General features: G+C 44.6%; 1 protein-coding gene and 1 long non-coding RNA gene across 11 annotated transcripts in view; both read right to left on the minus strand.

Moving 5' to 3' along the window:
• The window catches only part of Cops4 (COP9 signalosome subunit 4), a 30,280-nt gene extending 28,894 nt beyond the window's left edge, over positions 1 to 1,386 (minus strand). For 6 of the 7 annotated variants that reach the window (XM_087583759.1, XM_087583754.1, XM_087583758.1 and 3 more), the window contains exon 1: positions 1,275 to 1,357. In XM_087583759.1, the coding sequence (XP_087439885.1) occupies position 1,275 (1 nt within the window). In that variant the 5' untranslated portion in view covers positions 1,276 to 1,357. 7 annotated transcript variants of the gene reach the window in all.
• A 3,002-nt stretch (positions 1,387 to 4,388) lies between these two features.
• On the minus strand, positions 4,389 to 22,594 carry LOC102550950 (uncharacterized). Of its 4 annotated transcripts, XR_015637283.1 has the most exons (5): positions 22,514 to 22,594; positions 19,146 to 19,258; positions 9,997 to 10,126; positions 5,688 to 5,801; positions 4,389 to 5,204 (listed from the first exon to the last, which is right to left on the minus strand). It is a non-coding gene; the product is annotated as an uncharacterized LOC102550950 (long non-coding RNA). The 4 variants fall into 4 exon arrangements; XR_015637282.1 differs by lacking the exon at positions 9,997 to 10,126; XR_015637285.1 differs by lacking the exons at positions 19,146 to 19,258; positions 22,514 to 22,594 and adding an exon at positions 10,544 to 10,648.
• Positions 22,595 to 22,650: the final 56 nt, after the last annotated feature.

A 22,650-nucleotide genomic window follows, 5' to 3' on the forward strand; every position in this document is an offset into this window, starting at 1 on the left:
GGGAATACATAAGCTAGTTTTACTTCTATCCAACTCTATAAAAGTATTAATACATGTGAAAAAAAAAAGCGAAACAATGAACAATGATATATGCTCTTTCAATATAAGTGAACTATTCCCAACTCCCGGAATAAGTCCTACGTACTTACTGACTGCTTAATAATAACTTTATGACACTGGCCATACACCAGGGGCTGTGCTCAGTTATTTAAGTGCAATCAGTATAGAGACACATGCTCATTTTGAAATCAGGTAAGACTAAGTCTCACGATTATCCTACCATTTTTTAAAGTAGAAGAACAAAGAATAAGGTAGTTAAGCCCAGGTTATAAATTAAATTTCCCACTAATAAAGTAGATTGTATTTTCTACACAGAATAGCCAGGCACAGCGGCCGCACCACACATACACCATTTCAACGTGCAGGTTTGAGCAAGAGTATTTCATTAATTAGATCAACGTGCTCTCAGTTGTGAAGTGTAAATGTTAGGCTCAATTGAAGGCATACGTTCACTAGAAAGCAAAACTGTGAAATCTACACAAAGAAGACTAAAGCTGTTCAACAATTGTTTGAGGGACTGACACATGTCTCAATTTTTGACCTGGAGTGGATCTAAGTAAGCACCCTAAGGTTTCCACAAAATTCCTAAGCAGCCCCTGGAAATATTACTGTCTAGACATCCCGAGCCCAAGGGCATTCTGCCTGTGTTCTCGTCTACAGAGTTGGTGATAGAGAGTATCCAGAACATAAGGACCCACACACGCTATGAAGTGAGAAGCTCTGGAGCACATGACGGCGTCTATTCTTTCTCCTCCCCTGTCAATCCTGGAAAGCCATCTCTTCAAAACAAAAACAAAACTCTGTATCAAAGTCCAAAATACAAATTTACCTCCAACCAGGCGAGGGCGGGGGCGGCAGCAAACAGAAGTCAAACTCGGTGCGTTGGGCTCGCCGAACAGACACTAAGGAAGGCGCCCACCGCCTGGGGAGCCGTCATCTTTCTTACCACGCTTCCAGAAGCCAAAGGAACCCGCAGAGGGCGTTATCAAGGACTTAAGAAGCTGGCAGTCACCCCGGGTCGTAGGACGGTCAGGACCCCAGCACACGATCCCCACAATTTTCTGCTGCTCCCAGCATTTACCGCCACAGCCGACTTCAGGCCCGCCCCCCTGAGTCAGGCCTAACTCGAGCCTCACACCCCAGAGCGCCCGTCGCCTCTAGGAAGGTAAATTTGTGTCTTCCTTCCTACCTCTATACTCCTAGGAAATACTCACTTGCCCGCCAGATCTTTGTGAGAGCCGCTTGAATTCATGAGCTGGGCCAAATCCTGTCGCACGGCAGCCGCCATCTTTCTTCCAGCTCAGCCACGGCTGCGGGACCTCTCGCTGCCAAAAAGGAAACGAGTGTGGTCCTCCAGAAGCCGGCAGAGGGGAAGCTAGATGCCATAGAGTAGCATCTTAGTGGGCCAGAGCGTCGGATATGGGAGCCGGAATTAGCTCCGCCCTCGAGGTTGAGTGACACAAGACTCCTCTCCTCTGGTTTGAGGACAGCCCAGGTCTCCCGAGAGACACTGGCTCTCACGCTCCGACCTGGGATTGGCTGAAGAAGAACTTGAAGGCGTGTACTTTGTGCAATTTCAGTAAGGGCCCGGCAGGTCAAACGACGACGTTTTAGCCAGGTTCCGGATCGGATTATTATCGTTCTCCGCTTAGTTCTTTAAGGCATCTCTTAAACTACCTATGTAGAGTTATTTCCAATTCACTATAGTCCAATACTGAAGAAAAACAAAACAAAAACCGACCAACACATGCACGGAATATTAATCCCAAAGATGCGAAGAAAACCATAATGGCCAAATTAAGCAATTAATGAAAGCGAGCTTTTTCATTCGTGTACACGGACTGCCTTCCCCTAAAGTGGAATTCGATAGGTCAGCTCTAGATGCAAGGAAGACAAGGCTTTTATAACTCAGGGGTAAAGGGATCCAAAGGGGTAATTGGTGGGCAAATTAGGCGGCTGGCAAAACAAGGTAATCACAACAGGTAGACATAGGTGGTCATGTAAACTACGCAGCAGGTAAGGCTGCAAAGTGGCTATAAACCACTTCTTGAAGCAAAGGCATGATTTCTATTCCTGGAACTGGTAGTGCAGAACCTTTTGTAGTTAGGGTTACAGGTGAAGCATAGTCCAATGCTTGAGAAAGAGGTTTAATCATAAACAAGGAGGAACCTAGTTTATCTGGAAGAGAGGTTTAATGATAAACAGATAGGAATCTAATCTGTCTTTACCATGAGATGGCTTTTAAGTCTGAAATGGAGACAAGCTGGTTCTTCAGATAATTTACCTGGGAGAGAATATACTGCAATCAAGAATATGATCCTAAGGGGTTGGGGATTTAGCTCAGTGGTAGAGCGCTTGCCTAGCAAGCACAAGGCCCTGGGTTCGGTCCCCAAGCTCCTAAAAAAAAAAAAAAAAAAAAAAAAAGAATATGATCCTCCCAGGATGAGTCATTGGCATCTAGGTGTGCTAATGTCTGCATTTGTGAGGAAACTCAACTGCACAGCTTATGATTATAGTGGACTGCTTTTGGCACATTACCCTTATGAAAAAATAAGTGGCTGGGCTTGATGGGGATCACCGTAATACCAGCACTCCAGAAGTAGAGGCTGGAGGATCAGGAGCCTATGCACCTGAACCTATGGAGTTGAAAGACAGTTGGGATTGCTACAAAACCTTGTCCCACAAATCCCTAAGATATAGTACAGATTTAATGGACACACACACATATACACAAGTATCTTTGGGCTATATATGTGTATTCCCTTTCCCTGTTGCACCCTGTATCTTTTTAAAGTATTGGTCCTATATACCACTTTGTTCAGACAATGCTGCTTTTCATCTACTGTTCTGAAGTAACTGGTAATATTGCCTCTTAGCAGTCCTCTCTTTATCTTCTTATTACCACGTCATGTGATGCGGTAACTCAGATTTAGAAACTGCAGGTTCGCACCCCGATGCTGTCATATGGAGCTCAGAGAGAATGCTAACGTTGCCCTTCCATTTAGAAACTGTCCTTCCAATGACAAGTCACACAGTCATCCTACATTTACGTGTGTTCTTACAAAACCTCTTTCCAAAAATACAATTGGACGAATGTAAGATTTTCGTGTTCTCTTCCTTTCACAGAAAGTGGCGTGCCTTGTTGTTCTCCTTCAGAGTTTTCTCTTTATTCTGGTGATCTAGCCATGTAGAAACAGTCCTTTTTTTATCATTGTTTTTTTTTTCTTTTCTTTTTTTCGGATTCTTTTTTTCGAAGCTGGGGATCGAACCCAGGCCTTGTGCTTGCTAGGCAAGCGCTCTACCACTGAGCTAAATCCCCAACCCCATCATTGTTTTTTAAAGTAGTGATAGTATGTTGTGATGTACAAGACATATTAAGAAGGTTTGTTTTTTTTTATAGAGTGGCCAATGATGCAGTGAATGATAATCTTATATTTGCATGACTTAAGATGTGTGAAAGTAAAATGCACTCCCCAAAGTGAGCCAAGGCACGTACAAACTTTTGGCAGATATTTCCAAATCACACTTATCAGGAGAATTCTAGCATTTTGCCCTCCGGTCAGCTATATTTAGGACTGCAATCTCTTGCAGACTTACCCACAACACATACTGAATTTGAAGCATTCTGCCATCTTGGCATGTTACAAATGGCATGTTCTCTCTTTGGGGAAGGGGACAGAGCAAGGCAAGCAAAATAAACTAGAGGTTACCCACACCATTCAAATCATGTTCTTTTGGCAAGAAGAATCACTATGGTGAGCCTGGAAGCTCACTTTCCAGTGGGGCAGCCTTTGAGTCCACAGAGCCTATTGTCACAGGCCTCTGGAGGCCTGCCTGGACAACTTAGAGGGGATAGGAGGGGCTGGAGAGACGGCTCAGCGGTTAAGAGCACTGACTGCTCTTCCACAAATCCTGAGTTCAATTCCCAGTCACCACGTGGTGGCTCACAACCATCTGTAATGGGATCCGATGCCCTCTTCTGGTGTGTCTGAGGACAGCGACAGTGTACTCACATACATGAAGTAAATCTTTTTTTAAAGGCTAGGGTACACATTATACCTCAGTGGTAGAGCATTTGCTTATTGTGCAGAGGGCCTGGACTAAATTTCTAGTCCAAGAGTGAGAGAGAGGAATAGGGGGTAGGGGAGAGAGATGGACACAGAGAACAGGGGATGAAGGGAATTGGTAGTTTCTACCACAACCCATCCATCTGACCCCCTAACTACCTGTGTGCCCTCTTTGCAGTAGAATAGCTGCCTTCCCTGAGGAAGAAAGTTCAGCTTCCCGTTCGGCGCTGCCCAAAATAAGATCGCAACAACTTAAAGGTCTTCAGTTGGACAAACTTTTTGTTTTAGAGTCAGACACTTCTCAAAATAAAGTAAATGTTCCAAGGGGAAGGACATAGTTATCTAGGGGCAGAAAAACAGGAATGAGCAAGGAACAGTGAGTGTGGCACAGGGGTTCATGCCTGTGATCCCCGGACTCAGGCTGTTGGGCAAAGGGACTCAGGCCATCCCAGACTATGCATCCTGGACCTTCTAGAACTCCAGACCGATCTGGGACACAGACCGAGACCCTGTCTCAAAAGGAAAGGGAAGGTAGTCTAGTTGTTTCAGTTCTTTTCTTTGTCAGGCAGGGTCAAAAACGAATTTGGTTAGTTTAATTTGGGGGTTTTGTTTCATCTTTTTTCGTTTGTTGATTGGTTGGCTGGCTTAGTTGGTTGTGAAAGTATGAAGCCCCGAAGGAACTTCATCAGTGTGCGCATTGAAAAACTGCTTCTTTGAAAAGAAGCCTCCTTCATGTTTGTTTCTCTGAAGGGGAAATAAAGAGCTTGAAGGTATGTGCTACTGTGAGTCATACCATCTTTCAATTATAGTCTAATCTTTCCGGGCTTGTCGTGAAGCAATGGACTCCTGTGGTTTTACTGAACACGTTTACATCAGCTCAAAGTTCAGGATGTTAAAAAAAAAACACACACACACAACACGAAATCTCTTAGGGACTGGCGGGATGGCTCGGCGGTTAAGAGCCCTTGCTGCCCTTGCAGAGGACCTGGGTTCGATTTCCAGCGTCCCCATGATGGCTCACAACTTCCCATAACTCCACTTCCGGGGAATTCGATACCATCCTCTGGCCTCCTGGACCTGCACACGAGCAAACACACACACACACACACATGAAACAAAAATAAGAAGTCTTTCAAAAGGGATTGTTAAAATTCAGCATGTAGGGCTGGGGAGACAGTTCAGGGTGTAATGCAGAAGTCCGAATGCCTAGCACCCACATAAACGACAGGTAGGTTCTGAGGGCTCACCGGCCAGCCAGTTTCACCAGCTTCCAGCTACATGAAAATAAGGTGCAGACAAATGTAGGAAGGCCTCCACGCCTGCATGCGCAGGGAAGTGCCATTCACACACTGGTATAAAAGGATGAGCATGGCGACAGTCTCAACACTTCTAATTTCCTATGGAGCTACACTCCATGTGTTTAAATTTATTCCTTATTGGGACCTCACTTTTCACGTAACCAACCCCTCTTTGGCATGTCAGGATGGGCGACAGGACCACCCTTTGCACTCATGTGTGACCCTTTGCACTCTGTGTGTGACTAAGGACAATAAAGATTACCTGGAGGCAAGGACAGCAATAATAGATCTGATAATCAGGACAGCTCCCAGGTGACCTCCAGACGAGTAGCAGACACAGGGCTGAGTCACCGAGCCAAACCGGGTGGTTCAGTCCCTAAACAGAGCAGAGAAGAATGGCTGGAGAACGGACCAGATGTCAATACATTGCCCTGCTTAAAACTTGGAGGTGGTTTGTTTCTGATTTTCCGAGTCAGATTTTTCAGACTGTAATTAACTACAGGAAATTGAAATCTCTGAAAATAGAACCCGGAAGTCGTGGCACAAACCCCCGACGCCTGTGTACTGAGAACGGGATACATGGTCTCAGTGGGGTCAAGTGCGTGCGGTGTAGTGGAAGCATACGGTGCTGGATGAAATTAAGAGTTACTGTAACTGAGTGGCTTTTTTGGAATCCACTGAGGCTTGAGCACTCAAAGGCTTTTCCGTGTTTGTTTTGACTGTCATTTCTTTGAATACTCAGAAAGCTCAAAGAGTTTGCTTCCTGATGCCCGGTATTCTTTCTAGAAGTAATTGTTAAACCTGCCCTAGCTGGTTCCTTCCATACGCAACATATCACAATCTTTCTTGGGCTCCTGGATCATCCTTTCTTTCTTTAAAAAAAAAAAATAGAATTTTATCAGTGCTTTATCTGCATGTACACCTGCAGGCCAGAAGAGGACATCAGATCCCAGTACGGTTGTGAGCCACTATGTGGTTGCTGAGAATCAAACTCAGGACCTCAGGAGCCATCTCTCCAGGTCCCTGAACTAACTTACTTACTTACTTTCTTTCTTTCTTTCTTTCTTTCTTTCTTTCTTTCGCTTTATTTACTATATATGAGTGCACTGAAGCTGTCCTCAGACACACCAAAAGAGGGCATCAGATCCCATTACATATGGTTGTGAGCCACCATGTGGTCGCTGGGATTTGAACTCAGACCTCTGGAAGAGCAGCCAGTGCTCTTAACCACTGAGCCACCTCTCCAGCACCCTGAACATTCTTTCTTTAAACGTTTTCCTTTGCAGTGAACCACCTGGATGTCCCATTGCCACGCTATGAATCTTTTTTTACAACAACATTGTAGCCCACAGCCTTGGAAGTCTCCAGAAATCTATTGCTTTCTGGGAGTTATTTCTCTGGCTAAGGATGAATACCACGTCTGTCAAATAATGCTGGCAGTCTTATCAAAAGTGACAATTCTACTCTGTTAAATGTTTTGTTTATTTCTATCTGTTGGCTGGTCCTTGAGGTTTTCGATGACGAAAGCAGAAGCAGAAGGTGTGACATCAGTCCAGGCCTGTGGAACAGTCGGACCCGCGGTATTTTTCAGACCTGTCCAGTCACAGTTTACCTTGGTGATGTCTTCCCCAGGCTTTTTATTTTTAGGGAAACAAACACAGGGATGATCTTGGAGGCTCAGGAAGATGTGCCACAGACTCACCTGTCCACCCATGTGCCTCAAATACACCACTGTGGTATGTATCACTAGGGTCAAATGGTGACGTAGGAGTATCCGGTATTAAATGAACCCAGATGGGGCTGGAGAGATGGCTCAGGGGTTAAGAGCACTGACTGCTCTTCCAGAGGTCCTGAGTTCAAATCCCAGCGACCACATGGTGGCTCACAACCATCTGTAACGGGATCTGATGCCCTCTTCTGGTGTGTCTGAGGACAGCTACAGTGTGCTCATATAAATCAACCAATCAATAATCAATCAATCAATCAATCTTTTTTTTTTTAAAGATTTATTTATTTATTATATATAAGTACACTGTAGCTGTCTTCAGATACACCAGAAGAGGGCATCAGATCTCTTTACAGATGGTTGTGAGCCACCATGTGGTTGCTGGGAATTGAACTCATGACCTCTGGAAGAGCAGTCGGGTGCTCTTAACCGCTGAGCCATCTCTCCAGCCCTCAATCAATCTTTAAATGAACCCAGATTCTGAAATTCTGAAGATGGATCTTGGCCATTTCAAGATAAAAACACACTCTGTGTGTGTGTGTGTGTGTGTGTGTGTGTGTGTGTGTGTGTGTGCTCTCCACCTGAGACAGGGCCCTCTCACTGAACCCAAAGTTCACCAAATGGCACAGCCAATTGGTAATCCACCTTCTCTGTTCTCAAGGGACTGTGGATTTGAACTCAGGTACCTTACTCACTGAGCAATGTCCCTAGCACCAGTATATTCTTTTTGTTTTTAGTGGGTGTTTTCGTTTGTTTGTTTTGAGTTGGGATTTCCTGTCTCCAGGGTTGGCCTTTAACTTGTAATAGCTGAGGAGAACTTTGAGCTTTTGATCCTCCAGCCTTCATTCCCCAACTGCTGAAATGGTATGCACATGACATGACACCACTCCTTGCTAGGCAATGCAGTGTGAGTGTGAGTGTGTGAGTGTGTGTGTGTGTGTGTGACATGACACCACTCCTCGCTAGGCAATGCAGTGTGAGTGTGAGTGTGTGTGTGTGTGTGTGTGACATGACACCACTCCTCGATAGGCAATGCAGTGTGAGTGTGAGTGTGTGTGTGTGTGACATGACACCACTCCTCGATAGGCAATGCAGTGTGAGTGTGTGTGTGTGTGTGAGTGTGAGTGTGTGTGTGTATGACATGACACCACTCCTAGCTAGGCAATGCAGTGTGAGTGTGTGTGTGTGTGAGTGTGAGTGTGTGTGACATGACACCACTCCTAGCTAGGCAATGCAGTGTGTGTGTGAGTGTGTGTGTGTGTGTGTGTGTATGTGTGTGGTTTGTCCTTTTGAAGACCAGAAGCTGATGTGATTAATCTTCTCCTGCTGTCCACCTTATTTTTTGAAATAGGAAGCTCCCCAGTTATAGCAGGAGTCCAGCAATAGGCTAGGCTGTTTGAGCTCTAAGGATCCACCTACACACACCACCATGCACCTCACCATGCTCAACTTTACAGGGCTTTTACGGGAGTGGGAGGAGCTAGGGATGTGAACTCAGGTCCTCATAAGCGCTAAGCAGACACTTTACCAACTGAGCCACCTCCTGAGCCACAGCCAATGCATCCTTCTTCCTCCTTTCTTCCTTCCTTCCTTCCTTCCTTCCTCCCTCCCTCCCTCCCTCCCTCCCTCCTTTTTAATGTACAGTGGTATTTCACCTGCATGTATGTCCTCTGTATGAGGACAACAGATCCCTTGGAATAGGAGCTACAGATGGCCGTGAGCTGCCATGTGGTTGCTGGGAATTGAACCTGGGTTCTCTGCAAGAGCAGCCAGTGCTCTTAACCGCTGAGCCATCTCTCCAGCCCAGCCAATGCATTCTTTTTTTTTTTTTAAAGATTTATTCATTTATTATATATAAGTACACTGTAGCTGTCTTCAGATACACCAGAAGAGGGAATCGGATCTCTTTACAGATGGTTGTGAGCCACCATGTGGTCGCTGGGAATTGAACTCATGACCTCTGGAAGAGCAGTCAGCGCTCTTAACCGCTGAGCCATCTCTCCAGCCCAGCCAATGCATTCTTAATGTTAATCTTTAATGGCAGCAACCCAGAAATCATCTGAAAGAGCTGCCTTAAAATGAGGCGATAATTTGTATCGATGTGGTATGGTTCATGCTTATTTTTGTTTTCCATTGGCCTTTGTTCCTGTTTGCCAAAAATCTTAAAGGGGGGGGGCACAAAGGGAAAAAAAAATCTCTAATTCCAGTCTCTTCAGCGGCCACGTAGGAGTATATAAACAACTAGCATGTTTAAAGTGGTCAAAATTCAGAGTTGTAAAGAGATTTTAGCCTCTCTTCATCCTCAACTTTGGATTAGATTGGCAGTAATTTGCTAAACAAAAACATAGCCGCACGGTCAAGGATTCTTTCCTGGAGGAACGCCGCTATCCTGAGAGGATGGTTTTCCTGACTTCCGTTGTGGTAGAGCAGTTTTACTAAACATTTTCACATGGAAAGGACTTGCCACTCTGAGACATGGAATGGACCTAGGTGGTGCAACGCCTGGGGTTCCGTCCCAGGGAGAGGCAAGCAGGACAGGAGGGGAGGAAGCATTTCTTTTCCTAGGCTGCTGGACTCTTTCTTATTCCTTGCGGTTCATGTCTAAAAGGCTGTGTTTCCAGATTTTACTTATATCACTGAGAGGGAAAAGCAAAGCTTGCTGGTCCAGAAGACTCTTACTCGGTTTCAAGGAGTTAAGCTACTTTGCTAGGTGCATCTACATTGACTTGAGAGAAGCAAAAAAAAAAAAGAGTCTGGGGGCTGGAGAGGTGGTTCACTGGTTGAGAACACTGGCTGTTTTCCAGTGGACCAGAGTTTGATTTCTGGCACCTACATAGTGACTCACAACTGTCTGTAGCTCCAGTTCCAAGGGATCAGATGCCCTCTTTTGGTCTCTGTGAGCACCAGGCACGGCATGTATGGGACGGACGCACATGCACACACGCAGACAGAATACTCAAAGACATAAGATGAACCTGAAAACCAAACAAAAAAAAAGTAACAGTTTTTCCAACTCAGACCCCCTGAATCAAAATCATCACATCAATAACATACCACCGTCCAGTGATTCTTGAGCATTTAAAGTTGGGAAGCCGGCTGGTGAGAGCCATGTGCCTTTAGTCCCAGCACTTGGGAAGCAGAGAGAGAGTTCTGTGAATACCAGACCAGCCAGTGGCTACATAGTGAGACACTGTGTCAGAGAGAGAGAGAGAGAGAGAGAGAGAGAGAGAGAGAGAGAGAGGGAAGAAGAAGAAGAGGAGGGGAGGGGAGGGGAGAGGAGAGGAGAAGAGGGGAGGAGAGGAGAGAGAGAGAGAGAGAGAGAGAGAGAGAGAGAGAGAGAGAGAGGAGGCTAAAGAGGCTGGAAAGATAACTCAGTGATTAAGAGCACTTACTCAGAGATCCCGGGTTCAGTTCCCAACATCCACATCAGGTGCTGACATCTGCCTGTAACTCCAGGGAAACGGATTCCCCTCTTCTGGACTCTGTGGACACCTCAACTTTTCATGTACATAGCCACACACGGATACACACAATTAAAAAAAAAAGTTGAAAATATCCAATAAAAAGAAAAGTTGAGGGGCTGGGGATTTAGCTCAGTGGTAGAGCGCTTACCTAGGAAGCGCAAGGCCCTGGGTTCGGTCCCCAGCTCCGAAAAAAAGAACCAAAAAAAAAAAAAAAAAAAGAAAAGTTGAGATGTTGAGAAGCACCTGGCGGATCTTAACACCCCTGGGTCATGCTCTGCTACAGTAATGCTGTCTCTGGCCAGCAATCTACCATTCCGACAACCAACTGGACAGGCCAGCCTCTCAGCACTTCCTTACAGATGTGAGAAGGAAGTCGTCGTCCTGGACCCCACTTCCTGGTGTACATCCCTGTGTTCATTACCTTGCCCATCCCAAACATGCCTAACTGGAGAAGAAATACATGTGATTGTGAGATCAAGTGCGTGCGGCTGTGTGCCTGTGCCCTTGTCTTTCACAGGATCCTACGGGTGTGCCGCTGTCTTTCATACCTCACATCCTCTTGTTTTGGGTGCTGCCGGAGATCATCTGTTTTAGAATCATCCTGTGCTTTCTAATCCTGACTGGTACAATCAGTTCGGACGCCGCCGCTGTTCCTTTAGGCTAAGGAGGGTTATAATAGATGACAAGTCCCGGTGCTAGGAGTGCTCTTACTATTGTATCAGTAACTTTAACCTTTTCATGGGACAGAACTAGAAAATGTGTATTTTAAAAATAAAATGACTCGGGGGTTGGGGATTTAGCTCAGTGGTAGAGCGCTTGCCTAGCAATCGCAAGGCTCTGGGTTTGGTCCCCAGCTCCGAAAAAAAGAAAAAAATAATAATAAAAGGACTCTTGAGTTCATGCACATAACCTCTTTGGTTGGTGTTACATCTTTGTTTTCCTCCTCCTCTCTTCCTCTTCCTCCTCTTCCTCTTCCTCCCAAGATTTATTTATTATGTATACAGTGTTCTGACTGTGTGTATGCCTGCAGGCCAAAGAGGACAGCAGATCTCATTATCGATCGCTGTGAGCCATGATGTGGTGGCTGGGAATTGAACTCAACCAGAGTTTTTAACCTCTGAGCCATTTTTCCTGCCCTACATCTGTGTCTTCTAATTTCTGCACCCAGAATCCCAGTTAGCAAGTGTATTAGGGAACTCAGATTCAGAATATCCCACAATTATCCTTTTTTTAAAAAAAGATTTATTTGTTTGTTTACTTATTTATTATAAGTACACTGTAGCTGTCTTCAGACACACCAGAAGAGGGCATCAGATCTCATTACAGATGGTTCAGGTCCTCTGGAAGAGCAGTCAGTGCTCTTAACCACTGAGCCATCCCTCCAGCCCATGAGTATTCTGTCTGTTTGCCTCACTGTGCTTCCAACAGGTTCCAAGCAATAGCACTAGCATTACTAGAGAAAGAAGACCAAGAAAAACAGGAGAGGGGGCAGGGAGATGTCTCAGCAGGTGAGGGAGCTAAGCTTGGCGGCCTGAGTTCTATTCTGGGGACACACATGGTGGAAACTGAGAACCTTAACATATGCTTGCTCTCACGAGCGCACAGGCACACACACACACACACACACACACACACACACACACACACACACACTATTATAAACTGACATATTTTCATTTTCTAACTGGAAAACATCTGACGCGAGTCTCTTTTGCTGTCGCTATAAATCATTGGTTTGTTTCCCCCTAAAATGCTCCCAGGATTTTTCCTCTAAAGTCTAGTAATTTTACTAGACAATGAGTCAGCGTTGGGCTTCCTGCTCCATCACTCTCAGGTATAAAACGGGCTCCATCAAAGTGTGGTTTTCCTATTTCCCCTAGTCTGTCCTCTGTTAGAGTGTTCTGTTAGGCTACTCTTTGGTTACTTTGTTTTGTTTTGTTTTTTGGTTATTTGTTTTTGTCATTTTTAGCAGAGTCTCATTACACAGCTCAGGCTGGACTTGAACTTTTGATCCTCCTGCCTCTGGCTCCTGGATGCTGGGACTGATTATAGACATATGCCGCTATGCCTGGCTCTTTTGGTTTCTTTCTTCAGAAACTATTATCATCATTGTTAGTTATTTATCCGCTTTTCTTCAAAATCTCTTAGGAATATGTTGATATGCGTTTGTGTATGTGCAGAGCCCAGAAATGGGTCCCAAATCCCCTCGAGTTGGATTTGCAGGTGGCTGTTAACTGCTTGGTGTGGTTGCTGGGAGCTGAACTCATGTAGTCTGTAGGATAAGCAGGCTCTCCTACTGAGCCATCTCTCCAGCCCTTACTATTTCTCTTAAGGCACTGCTGGCTTCCTTAGTTCCTGCTGGTTTTCTTCTGGTTTAATGCTTAATTTTTTTTTCCAGTGCTAGGAATTTTCTAGAGCCTTGTATATGCTGGGCATGTACTGTAAATCTCAGCTGTATTCCCAACACTAATCTTTAACTCTAAAATTTTTTTAATTATTATTTTTTAATTTTTCAAATCTTTTTATTTTTATTTAATGTGATTTGGTATTTTGCCTGCACTTATTTCTGTGTGAGGGTGTTGGATTCCCTGGAACTGGAGTTACAGGCAAATGTGAGCCACCATTTGGTTATTGGAAATTGAGCCTGGGTCCTCTGGAAGAGCATCCAGTGCTCTTTAATCACTGAACCATTTTTGCAGACTTGACACTTTTTAAGTTACTGTCTGAGTCCCGCCTCTCGCGTAAATCTTATTATTATGTTGCTCCATGTTACTTCCTTATCAGTTTGGTAGCAGGGAAGTATATTTAAAGCTTTTAAAAAATGCTTGCTAGGCTGGCAATATGATTCATCAAGTAAAGGCATTTGCACCAAGCCTGCCAATCTCAGTTTAATCTCTGGTCCCCAAGGTGGAAGGAGACAATGTATCCCTGCAAGTCTTCCTCTGCCTTCCACAGGTGCACAAGCGCAAACTAAGTGAAGTGGGAAAAACTGTACTATCCCTAAATTCCGTTCAATTGATGGTTCTAACACTCACTAGTAAACATTCTCTAATACTCAACAAGAACACGTTTTCTGTTGCTTCCTTCCTTGCATGCCATTAGGAGACAGAAGAAGGCTTGGGACCCCTCAGAGCTGCTGGAGTTACAGAAGGTTGTGAGCCATTGGACTGGCTGCTGTGGATCAAACCACCTGCCCAGCGAGCCTTCTCTCCAGTTCCCCTGCTGTGCCTTCATTTCAACTAAACAAAGGACAATTCTTAGAAAGTTATTTCTCTTCAGTCCTTCCCCTCCCCGCCCCCCAAACTTTTAGAACCAGTTAACTTCCTGCTCTACTCACCAAGTTCACTGGTTTCATCAAGCTAAATGGATAATTTGGTTTCACTTCAGTCAGCATTTTCTAGGTATCCTTAGTCTTTTCAGCGATCTGTAACAGTTGTGTTTTAAGTCTGTTACATTGTTGTTCTCCTCCCCTGCCTTGGGTATTTGAAGTAAATTACCTACTTCAGATTCCTCTTCCCCCGTATCCCTAACTTGATGAGACCTGTGTGTGTTTATTAGCAAGAAGAGGTCACATGCACCATACATGCATGTGGAGGTCAGAGGCAACTCTGGGGAGCCTGTTCTCTCTGCTTACCTCCAGATAGGTTTCAGGGCTGGAACTTAAGCACCTTTTCTCCTGACTCCTCACTGTCCAGTTCTGGTTTTTGAAACTGTTTTATTTCTTTCCATTTTTATTTTTATTCATTCATTTAGTCAGTCACTCCTTATTTTGTTCATTTATTTATTGAGACAGGATGCCACGTAACTTTTCCTGGAGAGAGGAAAGAACTTCTATTCATACAATAGTGTGCCACTGACAGTCCAAAGAAAGAATGCACCCAACATGAGCTTAACGCACCAGCAAATGAATTAAAATTAGTGTTATTTATAAGAGTATAGGTGCAGGATTATTGCAGAAACGTGGACAGGAAAGGCAGCTGCATTATCTAAAGTTCACAACAGCACCAGAGACAACCCAAAAAGGCTGCATCCACCCCTGTATAACACAGATACAACTCAGCTGGTTCAAGGTTTTCCTTTCCCCAGCAACAGTTTCTGATCACAATCTTGGGGAGGGGGACCTTGTGAATCTTGTAAGTTTCAGGAACTTCCTGAGATGGGTGAATTTTATTTATTTATTTTTTCTGAGGTTTGCAAAAGTTTCACTGCCTGAATCTTCAGAAGCTTTCCTTCAGGAAGTAATGTTTCAATTTGAAGAAAGTAGCCTCAATAAACACATGGTCTGGCTGTGAGAACCAGGTAACCTCACCTGATTCTCAGGCCTCACACTTCACAACCACGTAGTTACAGCTTGTATTACTGTTTCTGTGATGAAACATCATGACCAAAAGAAACCTGGGGAGGAAAGGGTTTCAAGGTCCATCACTGAAGGAAGTCAGGACAGGAACCCAAGTAGGACTGGAACCTGGAGACACAGGAGCTAATGCTAATTACAGGCTTACTCAGCCTGCTTTCTTACAAAACCCATAATCACCAACCCAGGGGTCCACCACCTACAACCAGCTGGACCCCTACACACACACACACACACACACACACACACACACACACACACACACACACACACACACACACACACACACACACACACACACACACACACACACACACACACACACACACACACACACACACACACACACACACACACACACCATTGTCAATAACTAATTAAGAAAATATCCTACAGCTGGATCTTATGGAGGCATTTTCTCCATAGAGGTTTCCTCTTTACGATGAATCTAGCTTATGTCAAGTTGACACTTAACTGGCCGTCACAAGTGCCTCTCCTATTTTAGCGTTCACTCCTAGTGAGCCCTAATAGGAAGTCCATGAGAGGCATGTTTGTGAAGGTTTGCATGTTCTCCGTCACCTGACTCTGCAGTGGAATTTGGGCCAAGCTGACCGCTTTGTCCTGTGTAGCTTCCAGGGGATTTGGTGAGAAGTCAAAGCCACAGAGCACCACAGATATCTCTCATCAGCCCCTCCCTCTTCTAACTTCTGAGAAATAAAACATTTTAAAGCTCTTCTCTTTATGAAGACTAACCCAGGGCGTGCCTAGGCGCGTCTTTCCACACGCATCGCCGGGAACGCAGGCAGATGCAAGTCTGTATTTGAGGGAGGGACATTTTTAAAAGCATTTGTTTAATTATCACCTTTCTGTTTTCTCTTCCTTTTCTTTCCAGACAACTCGGGCTTTTTAGATTTATCTTCCTAGTGACTTTTATTCTTCATCATAATTTCCACCTTCCTCGTGTCTGCCTTGTGTTTTATGATATCTTCTCCAGGCAGGTATGGTGTACCTCTAACCCCAGTACTAGGAAGACAAGAGGCAGGCAGGTCTCTGTGAGTTCAAGAGCAGCCTGATCTGCATAGAGACTCCCAGGCCAGCCAAGGTTACATATTAAAGACCATGCCCCTCCCCCAAATATCCTTTCCATATTTCCTTCAACATATGAACATAGTTTTTCCTAGAAACCATGATTTGGGAGGACAGAGAAGATAGCACTTGCTACATGAACGTGAGAGTCCAGGTGGGATCCCCAGGACCCACATAAAAGCCAGGCGTGGTGAGATGAACTTGAAATCCCAGCACTGGACAACTGAGTCAGGAGGATCTGTGGGGCTCACTGGGTGGCGGCCTTGCCTAATTGGTGGGAAATCAAGGTATGCAACTCCCCAAGTATGACACCTCATTTGACCTCTGACCTTCACATACATGTACACGCAGATACACCAAAAGAAAGAACTAATGGTTTTCTTAAGTATACTCAGCTGAAGATGTTTTGACTGTTTATAATGGCCAGCAGTGGAAAACCCCACGTATCCATTGTCAGGAGAGCAAAGAAACAAAGTCCAGGGCTTTTGTTCAATCAGACACTCAGCATTAACAAGGGAGAAACTACAAACACAGGCGACAGTAAGGATTTTAAAAATGTTCTACCGAGTCAAAGAAGCCATGCAGTAATGAAAAAGATGCAAAAGGGGTCTATCTATGTGAGGCTGGAAATCAAGCAAGAGCAATTCATAGATATAAATCTGAGTGGCTGGGAGGGGCTGAAGAGGTGGCTCTGAAGTTAAAAGTGAGTACTGTTCCCACCGTGGACCCAAGTTCGGTTCCCAGCACCCGCTCCGGGCTTCCACCTGTCTGTACCTCCAGGACCAGGAGGGCTAACAGCTTTGGTCTTCTTGGGCACCTAAACTCGTGCATATACCCACACATAGATGCACACATGCACATAATGGAAGGCAATAAAAATAAAATTTAAAGTAATTTTGGGGCTGGTGAGATGGTTCGCCAGATAAAAAAACACATGGGCACACTTATGAAGATAAAAAAAAAAAAAAAGAAAAACAATTAAAACAACAAAAAAAAATCCCACAGTTCTTAGTTTGCGGCATGAGAGAAAAGCCACGAGTTGGACTTGGTTTATAAGCTTTAATGTGCCAATGCCTGCTCTTGAGGAATCTCTTTTATTAGCGAATGGTTCAAGTCGTCTGACCAGTGTCTCAGGAAGACAAGCCATCTAGGACATATTTAACTTGCTACAGAAAAGAGGTTCACGGGAAGAATACCTAGGCTCTGTGGCCGACACATGTGATTTGCCTGTGTTTTATGTGTTCCTAGGTACCAGACATAAGCCATCAAGAACAAAGGCAAACCCTTCAGGATGGTTTCCTCAGGAGCAGGAACTAGCAGAGGTCTCTGTTCTCTGTGTTTGTTTTACTTTGTTTTTTGAGTGAGGCTGACCACAGACTCTTGATCCTCCTGCCTCTACCTCTGTACTAAAACTATACCTTCATACCCTTTGACATTTAAGAAGGCATTTCTCTAGTAATTTACTTATGGGCTGAACAGATGGTTCAACGGTTAAGAACACTGGCTGCTCTCCCAAAGGTCTTGAGTTCAATTCCCAGCATCCACATGGTGTCTCACAACCATCTGTAACTATTTTAGCCTTATTGGATCTGATGTCACCTTCTGGTGTACACGGTGTACGTGGAGACAAAACATCCATAAAATAAACAAATCTTTAAAAAAATCATTTATGTGTTTATTTATTTATTTTTTCTTTTTTTTTTTTTTTTTTCGGAGCTGGGGACCGAACCTAGGGCCTTGCGCTTGCTAGGCAAGCGCTCTACCACTGAGCTAAATCCCCAACCCCTCAGGAATGTATTTCTTTCACATCACTAATATTACACTTCATCTGCACGAGTTATTTCAGTCAGCGGTACCTGGGCGGAAGTGGTAGTACGTTAATTGTTTGGGAGTGGGCAAAAGACGTCATGCTTCTGCTGGATCTTTTTCTGTCCCCACAATCCATCCCATGTTAGCTAATGCCCTACAGCTTAGAGCCCAGAATGAAAATAAACAGAGCAAAGGCACTCAACCACAGGCCTGGGTTCCTACATTGGAGAACCCAACTGTTTACTATCCTTTCTGTTGCCAAGCAACATGGAGAGGAAAGTTATCTGGCTTAAGACTTCCAGGTCGTGATCCGTCATGTTTGTATTGTAAGTTTACGTGCATGATACACATTTAGACCTTCTGAAACATCACCACGGCTAAATTCTAACATGCGTCTCTTCAAAGTTATGTTCGATCTTTTTGGTAGCAATCAAAACCATAATTCAACTGCCAGGCGTGGTGGCATAGACCTCTAATCCCAGCATCTCGTAAAGCAGAAAGCAGGAAATCCACTGTAAATTCAAAGCCAGCGTGGGTTACTTAGGAAGACCCCGTCTCAAGAATCCAAAACAAATAATTGTTACTTCTCTACTGATATATATGGATGTTGTACGATAGTGCCATAAAAATACTAATTTCATGTCACATTGTGCCAGTTTTCCCCACTAAATGGATTTGTCATAAGCTCCCAGAAGCCTTTCGGTTTTGTTAAGGGATCATCAGGTGTTGTGTTAAAAAGGGTAGCATGCTGAATCTGCACATGGGAGAACATGCCTGTAATCCCAGTGCCCAGGAGGCTGAGGTAGTTGGATTGCCACAAGTCCAAGGCAAGCCTGGAGTGACACAAAGAAGGTCCTGTTTAAAAACAACAACAACAACAACAACAAAGTCACAAGATAATGAAAAATACGCCAAAGTAGAAGGTAACACATTTCTGTTGGCTACCGCTATAGACATCTTGGACTTCAGGCCAGAGGCTGGCACAACCGGGGATCTCTGAGTAGTCTTTTGAACTGATCTGCAGTTGTAGACGCTTAGTGTCTAACGTCATAGGAACTCAGTACTGTTTCATTTTGTTTTCTGAGAACTCTAGCCAACTCTCACCTACCTCAGCCTGCTTCTGTGCTTTCGTTCCATGTTCCTCAGAACCGCTATCCATCAGACTCCGTCAGACTCTGGCTTTAGCTCATTGGTAGCATACTTTCTACACACTCGGTAAGCTGGGAGTTCAACACCCAGCACCATTTTTCTTTCTTCTGAAACAAATTGAAGATTGCTCACCTTTCTCGTTTCTTCCAAGGTCTAGAAAGTCATCATAGAGAGGGCGGCAGCACAGCTGGCCACCAGAGTCAGCAGCCCCAGTCACCAGTCCCAGTCACCAGTCCCAGTTCTGGCTGTGGCAGCAGTGAAGGGAACGGACATGTGATTATGTGCATTGTTTTTTTATTTTAAAGATTTATGTATTATATGAGTACACTGTAGCTGTCTTCAGATACACCAGAAGAGGGCATCGGATCTCATCACAGATGGTTGTGAGCCACCATGTGCTTGCTGGGATTTGAACTCAGGACCTCTGGAAGAGCAATCAGTGCTCTTAACCACTGAGCCATCTCTCCAGCCCCGTGCAGTATTTTTATAAATGTTTAAAAAAATAAAGTTAAAAACTGCAAAGAGGGAAAAAAATGAAAAACAAAAACAAAAAACAGAAAACCAAAACCCCAAAAAGGATGCTGAGACACTCACAGAAGGAAGTTGCCTAAATTCTCACAGATACTAGATGGCAGGGCTGGGATTTCAGTTCAGACCATGTGGAGGCAGAGATCAGCCAACCTGAGCTATTCGTGATTATTTTTAATAAATACTAATCTTTGTAATATTTGTATTTCTTACTTTTTTTTAGCTTTAGTCACCATGAATAATGTTAAAAAAAAAAACCCAGCTCTTATGTCTAAACATTTAAAAAATTACATTAATTCCTTTGTGGTGGGGCCCGTGTATGCCATGGAATAAGTGGACCGGTTAAGGACGACTCGTAGGAGCTGGCTCTTTCCCTCCTTGTGGGTTCTAGGGGGTGAGCTCAGGTGTCATGCTTGGTGGTAAGCGTCCACCTGTCGAGCCATCCCACCCCTACATGCTCACGTACTTATCTAGCTGTTTTTGTTGTTGTTGTTTGAGACAGGGTCTTACTATGCAACCCTGGCTGTCCAGGAATTCCCTATGTAGACCAGGCTGGCCTTGGACTCACAGAGATCCACCTGCCTCTACCTTCCAAGAGTTCTGGCATTAAAGTAGTGCATTCCTCGGCTAGACTCAAACTCTTGGTAAAGATCATCTTGTAATAATGGGGATGCCCCTGTCATTTTATTATAATATATGTTGTTGCAGATCTTTACATTTTTTTTTCTTTTTGGTTCTTTTTTTCGGAGCTGGGGATCGAACCCAGGGCCTTGCGCTTCCTAGGCAAGCGCTCTACCACTGAGCTAAATCCCCAACCCCACATTTTTTTTATCTATTTAATTTTTTGAAATGGTTTGTTTGTGTCGCCTTGCCTGTCCTCGAACTGGCTCTGTAGACCACGCTGGACTTGAACTCACAGAGATCTACTTGCCTCTGCCCACCTGAGTGCTGGGATCCAAGGGGTGTGCCACCACTTCCTAGCCTGTTGCTGCTTTTTTTTTTTTTTAAAGATTTATTTATTTATTATATATAAGTACACTGTAGCTGTCTTCAGACACACCAGAAGAGGCATCAGATCCCATTACAGATGGTTGTGAGCCACCATGTGGTTGCTGGGATTTAACTCAGGACCTCTGGAAGAGCAGCCTGTGCTTTTAACCGCTGAGCCATCTCTCCAGACCCTGTTGCTGTTTTTTTAATTGTATTTTATTTTTCCAAGACAAGTTTCTCTGTGTAGCCCTGGCCACTGTCCTGGAATCTTGATTCAAGGAAGGAAATGTCGTGTGGTGTGTGTGTGTGTGTTCCCAGGTGGTATCTTACTGAGAAATCCAGTCTGAGTGCTGGGTTCAAAAAGCTAGGATGTGGGGTGGGCCACCCTGCCAGCTAAAAGATTTATTTTATTCTTGATTGTATATGACTTTTATTTGTTTTTAAGATTTTATTTTACGTTATGTGTATATCCGTGTATCTGTCTGTGGTGTGGGCACATAAATGCGGTGCCCTCCAAGGCTAGAAAAGGATGTTGGATTCTCCAAAGCTGGAGTCACAGGCCTTGTAAGTTGCCTGATGTGGCTGAGTTTAGGTCCTTTGCAGGACCTAACCACAGTCTTAAACATGGAGACATCTCTCCAGCTCCTTCTAAGAATTATAATATTCAGCACAGTTGCTGAGTGTTATAGAATGCATCCCTAGATACCACGTTTCCCCCTTCAATAGGTTACACTAGCATACTGACCACTGTAAAACTACCATTCTCTACATATACTAAACACTGTGTCCCGGTGTGAATTTTTTTTTTTTTTTTTTTTTTAGAGCTGGGGAATGAACCCAGGGCCTTGTGCTTGCTAGGCAAGCGCTCTACCACTGAGCTAAATCCCCAACCCCTTCCCCTTTTTTTTTCCAACCAGATTGCTGACATTGATGAAACTGCAATAGTCCTTTTAGTCTTTGTAAAAAAGCTACAGTAAAAAGCGGGATGTTGCCCTGACCCCTGACTTCTTCTTTTTTTTTTTTTTGGTTCTTTTTTTCCGGAGCTGGGGACCGAACCCAGGGCCTTGCGCTTCCTAGGTAAGCGCTCTACCACTGAGCTAAATCTCCAGCCCCTACCCTGACTTCTTAGGCGATGTTTTGTGGCAACGCTTTCAGAATTGTGTCAGCTTGGTGGAAGGAACTCAGGATTTTTCTACCAGGATGAGGTGTGGGGGTGGGGATTATCTAAATTTGGGGCCTCTGTCTCTCATCTTTCTTCCTTCTAGAGATGCCCTCACAGTACCCCCAGTCAATGGACCAGGATTTCTGGCTTAGTTCTCAAGGTTTCTCATAAACTGAGCTCACAATACTGATCCTCAATAAAATCATGTATTTTCTCCAACGTTCTCACTTGCACTTCCAAGCCTATGCTAATTTCATGCTTGCTAAAGGCGGGTTATAGTCTTAGAGAACTAACATTTGAGACCATTACCTCGTAGCCACTTGACCCCTCCCCCACTCGCTTTTATTTAGCTGTCTGAACTCTGGGGAGTTATTTTTATTTAGTAGACGGGAAAAGAAACAGGTTAGATAGGAATTAGTGGAGGCACCAGAACTTAAAGCCAGGAATACTTGATTGGAAAAAAAAACGATAGCTTCATCTTCCGCCTCCTCCGTGAAGTTCCCCAGGTAGTTTCATGGGTTGTAAGGTCTTCTTAAAATCTCTTGGATTTATAAATATCCCAGGGGATGAAGGGAAAGATGATTGGATACAAAGAATCCATATTGTATTAGTTAAGATGTGTGCCGCGTTGCAGAACAAATGATCAAAAACTCCCTTCCAAGGTAAGTTTAGCTCTGCGCGCTCCTCTCGGGAGCTTTTTGGCGCCCCTTGCAACCTTCTCGTCTAAACCCGAAAGAGATTTAGCATTTGAGAAAGGATGTCTACTCCCTCCCCACTCAAGCGCATCATCAAGCGGGGGCGCGCTGGAAACCGCACCTACCATGGTCTAGTCACAAAGCGAGAGGCACGAACCCACTTGGTGTTCCCCGCCTTCCCTTTGACGGAGGCCCCAGGAGGAGTCACGTGGAACCCGACAGCGCTCCCCAAGCCTTGCGCAATGACGCGACTCGGGTTGCC

Source organism: Rattus norvegicus, chromosome 14, assembly GCF_021556685.1.
Source record: "Rattus norvegicus strain SHRSP/BbbUtx chromosome 14, alternate assembly SHRSP_T2T, whole genome shotgun sequence".
NCBI classification, from domain to species: Eukaryota; Metazoa; Chordata; class Mammalia; order Rodentia; family Muridae; genus Rattus; species Rattus norvegicus.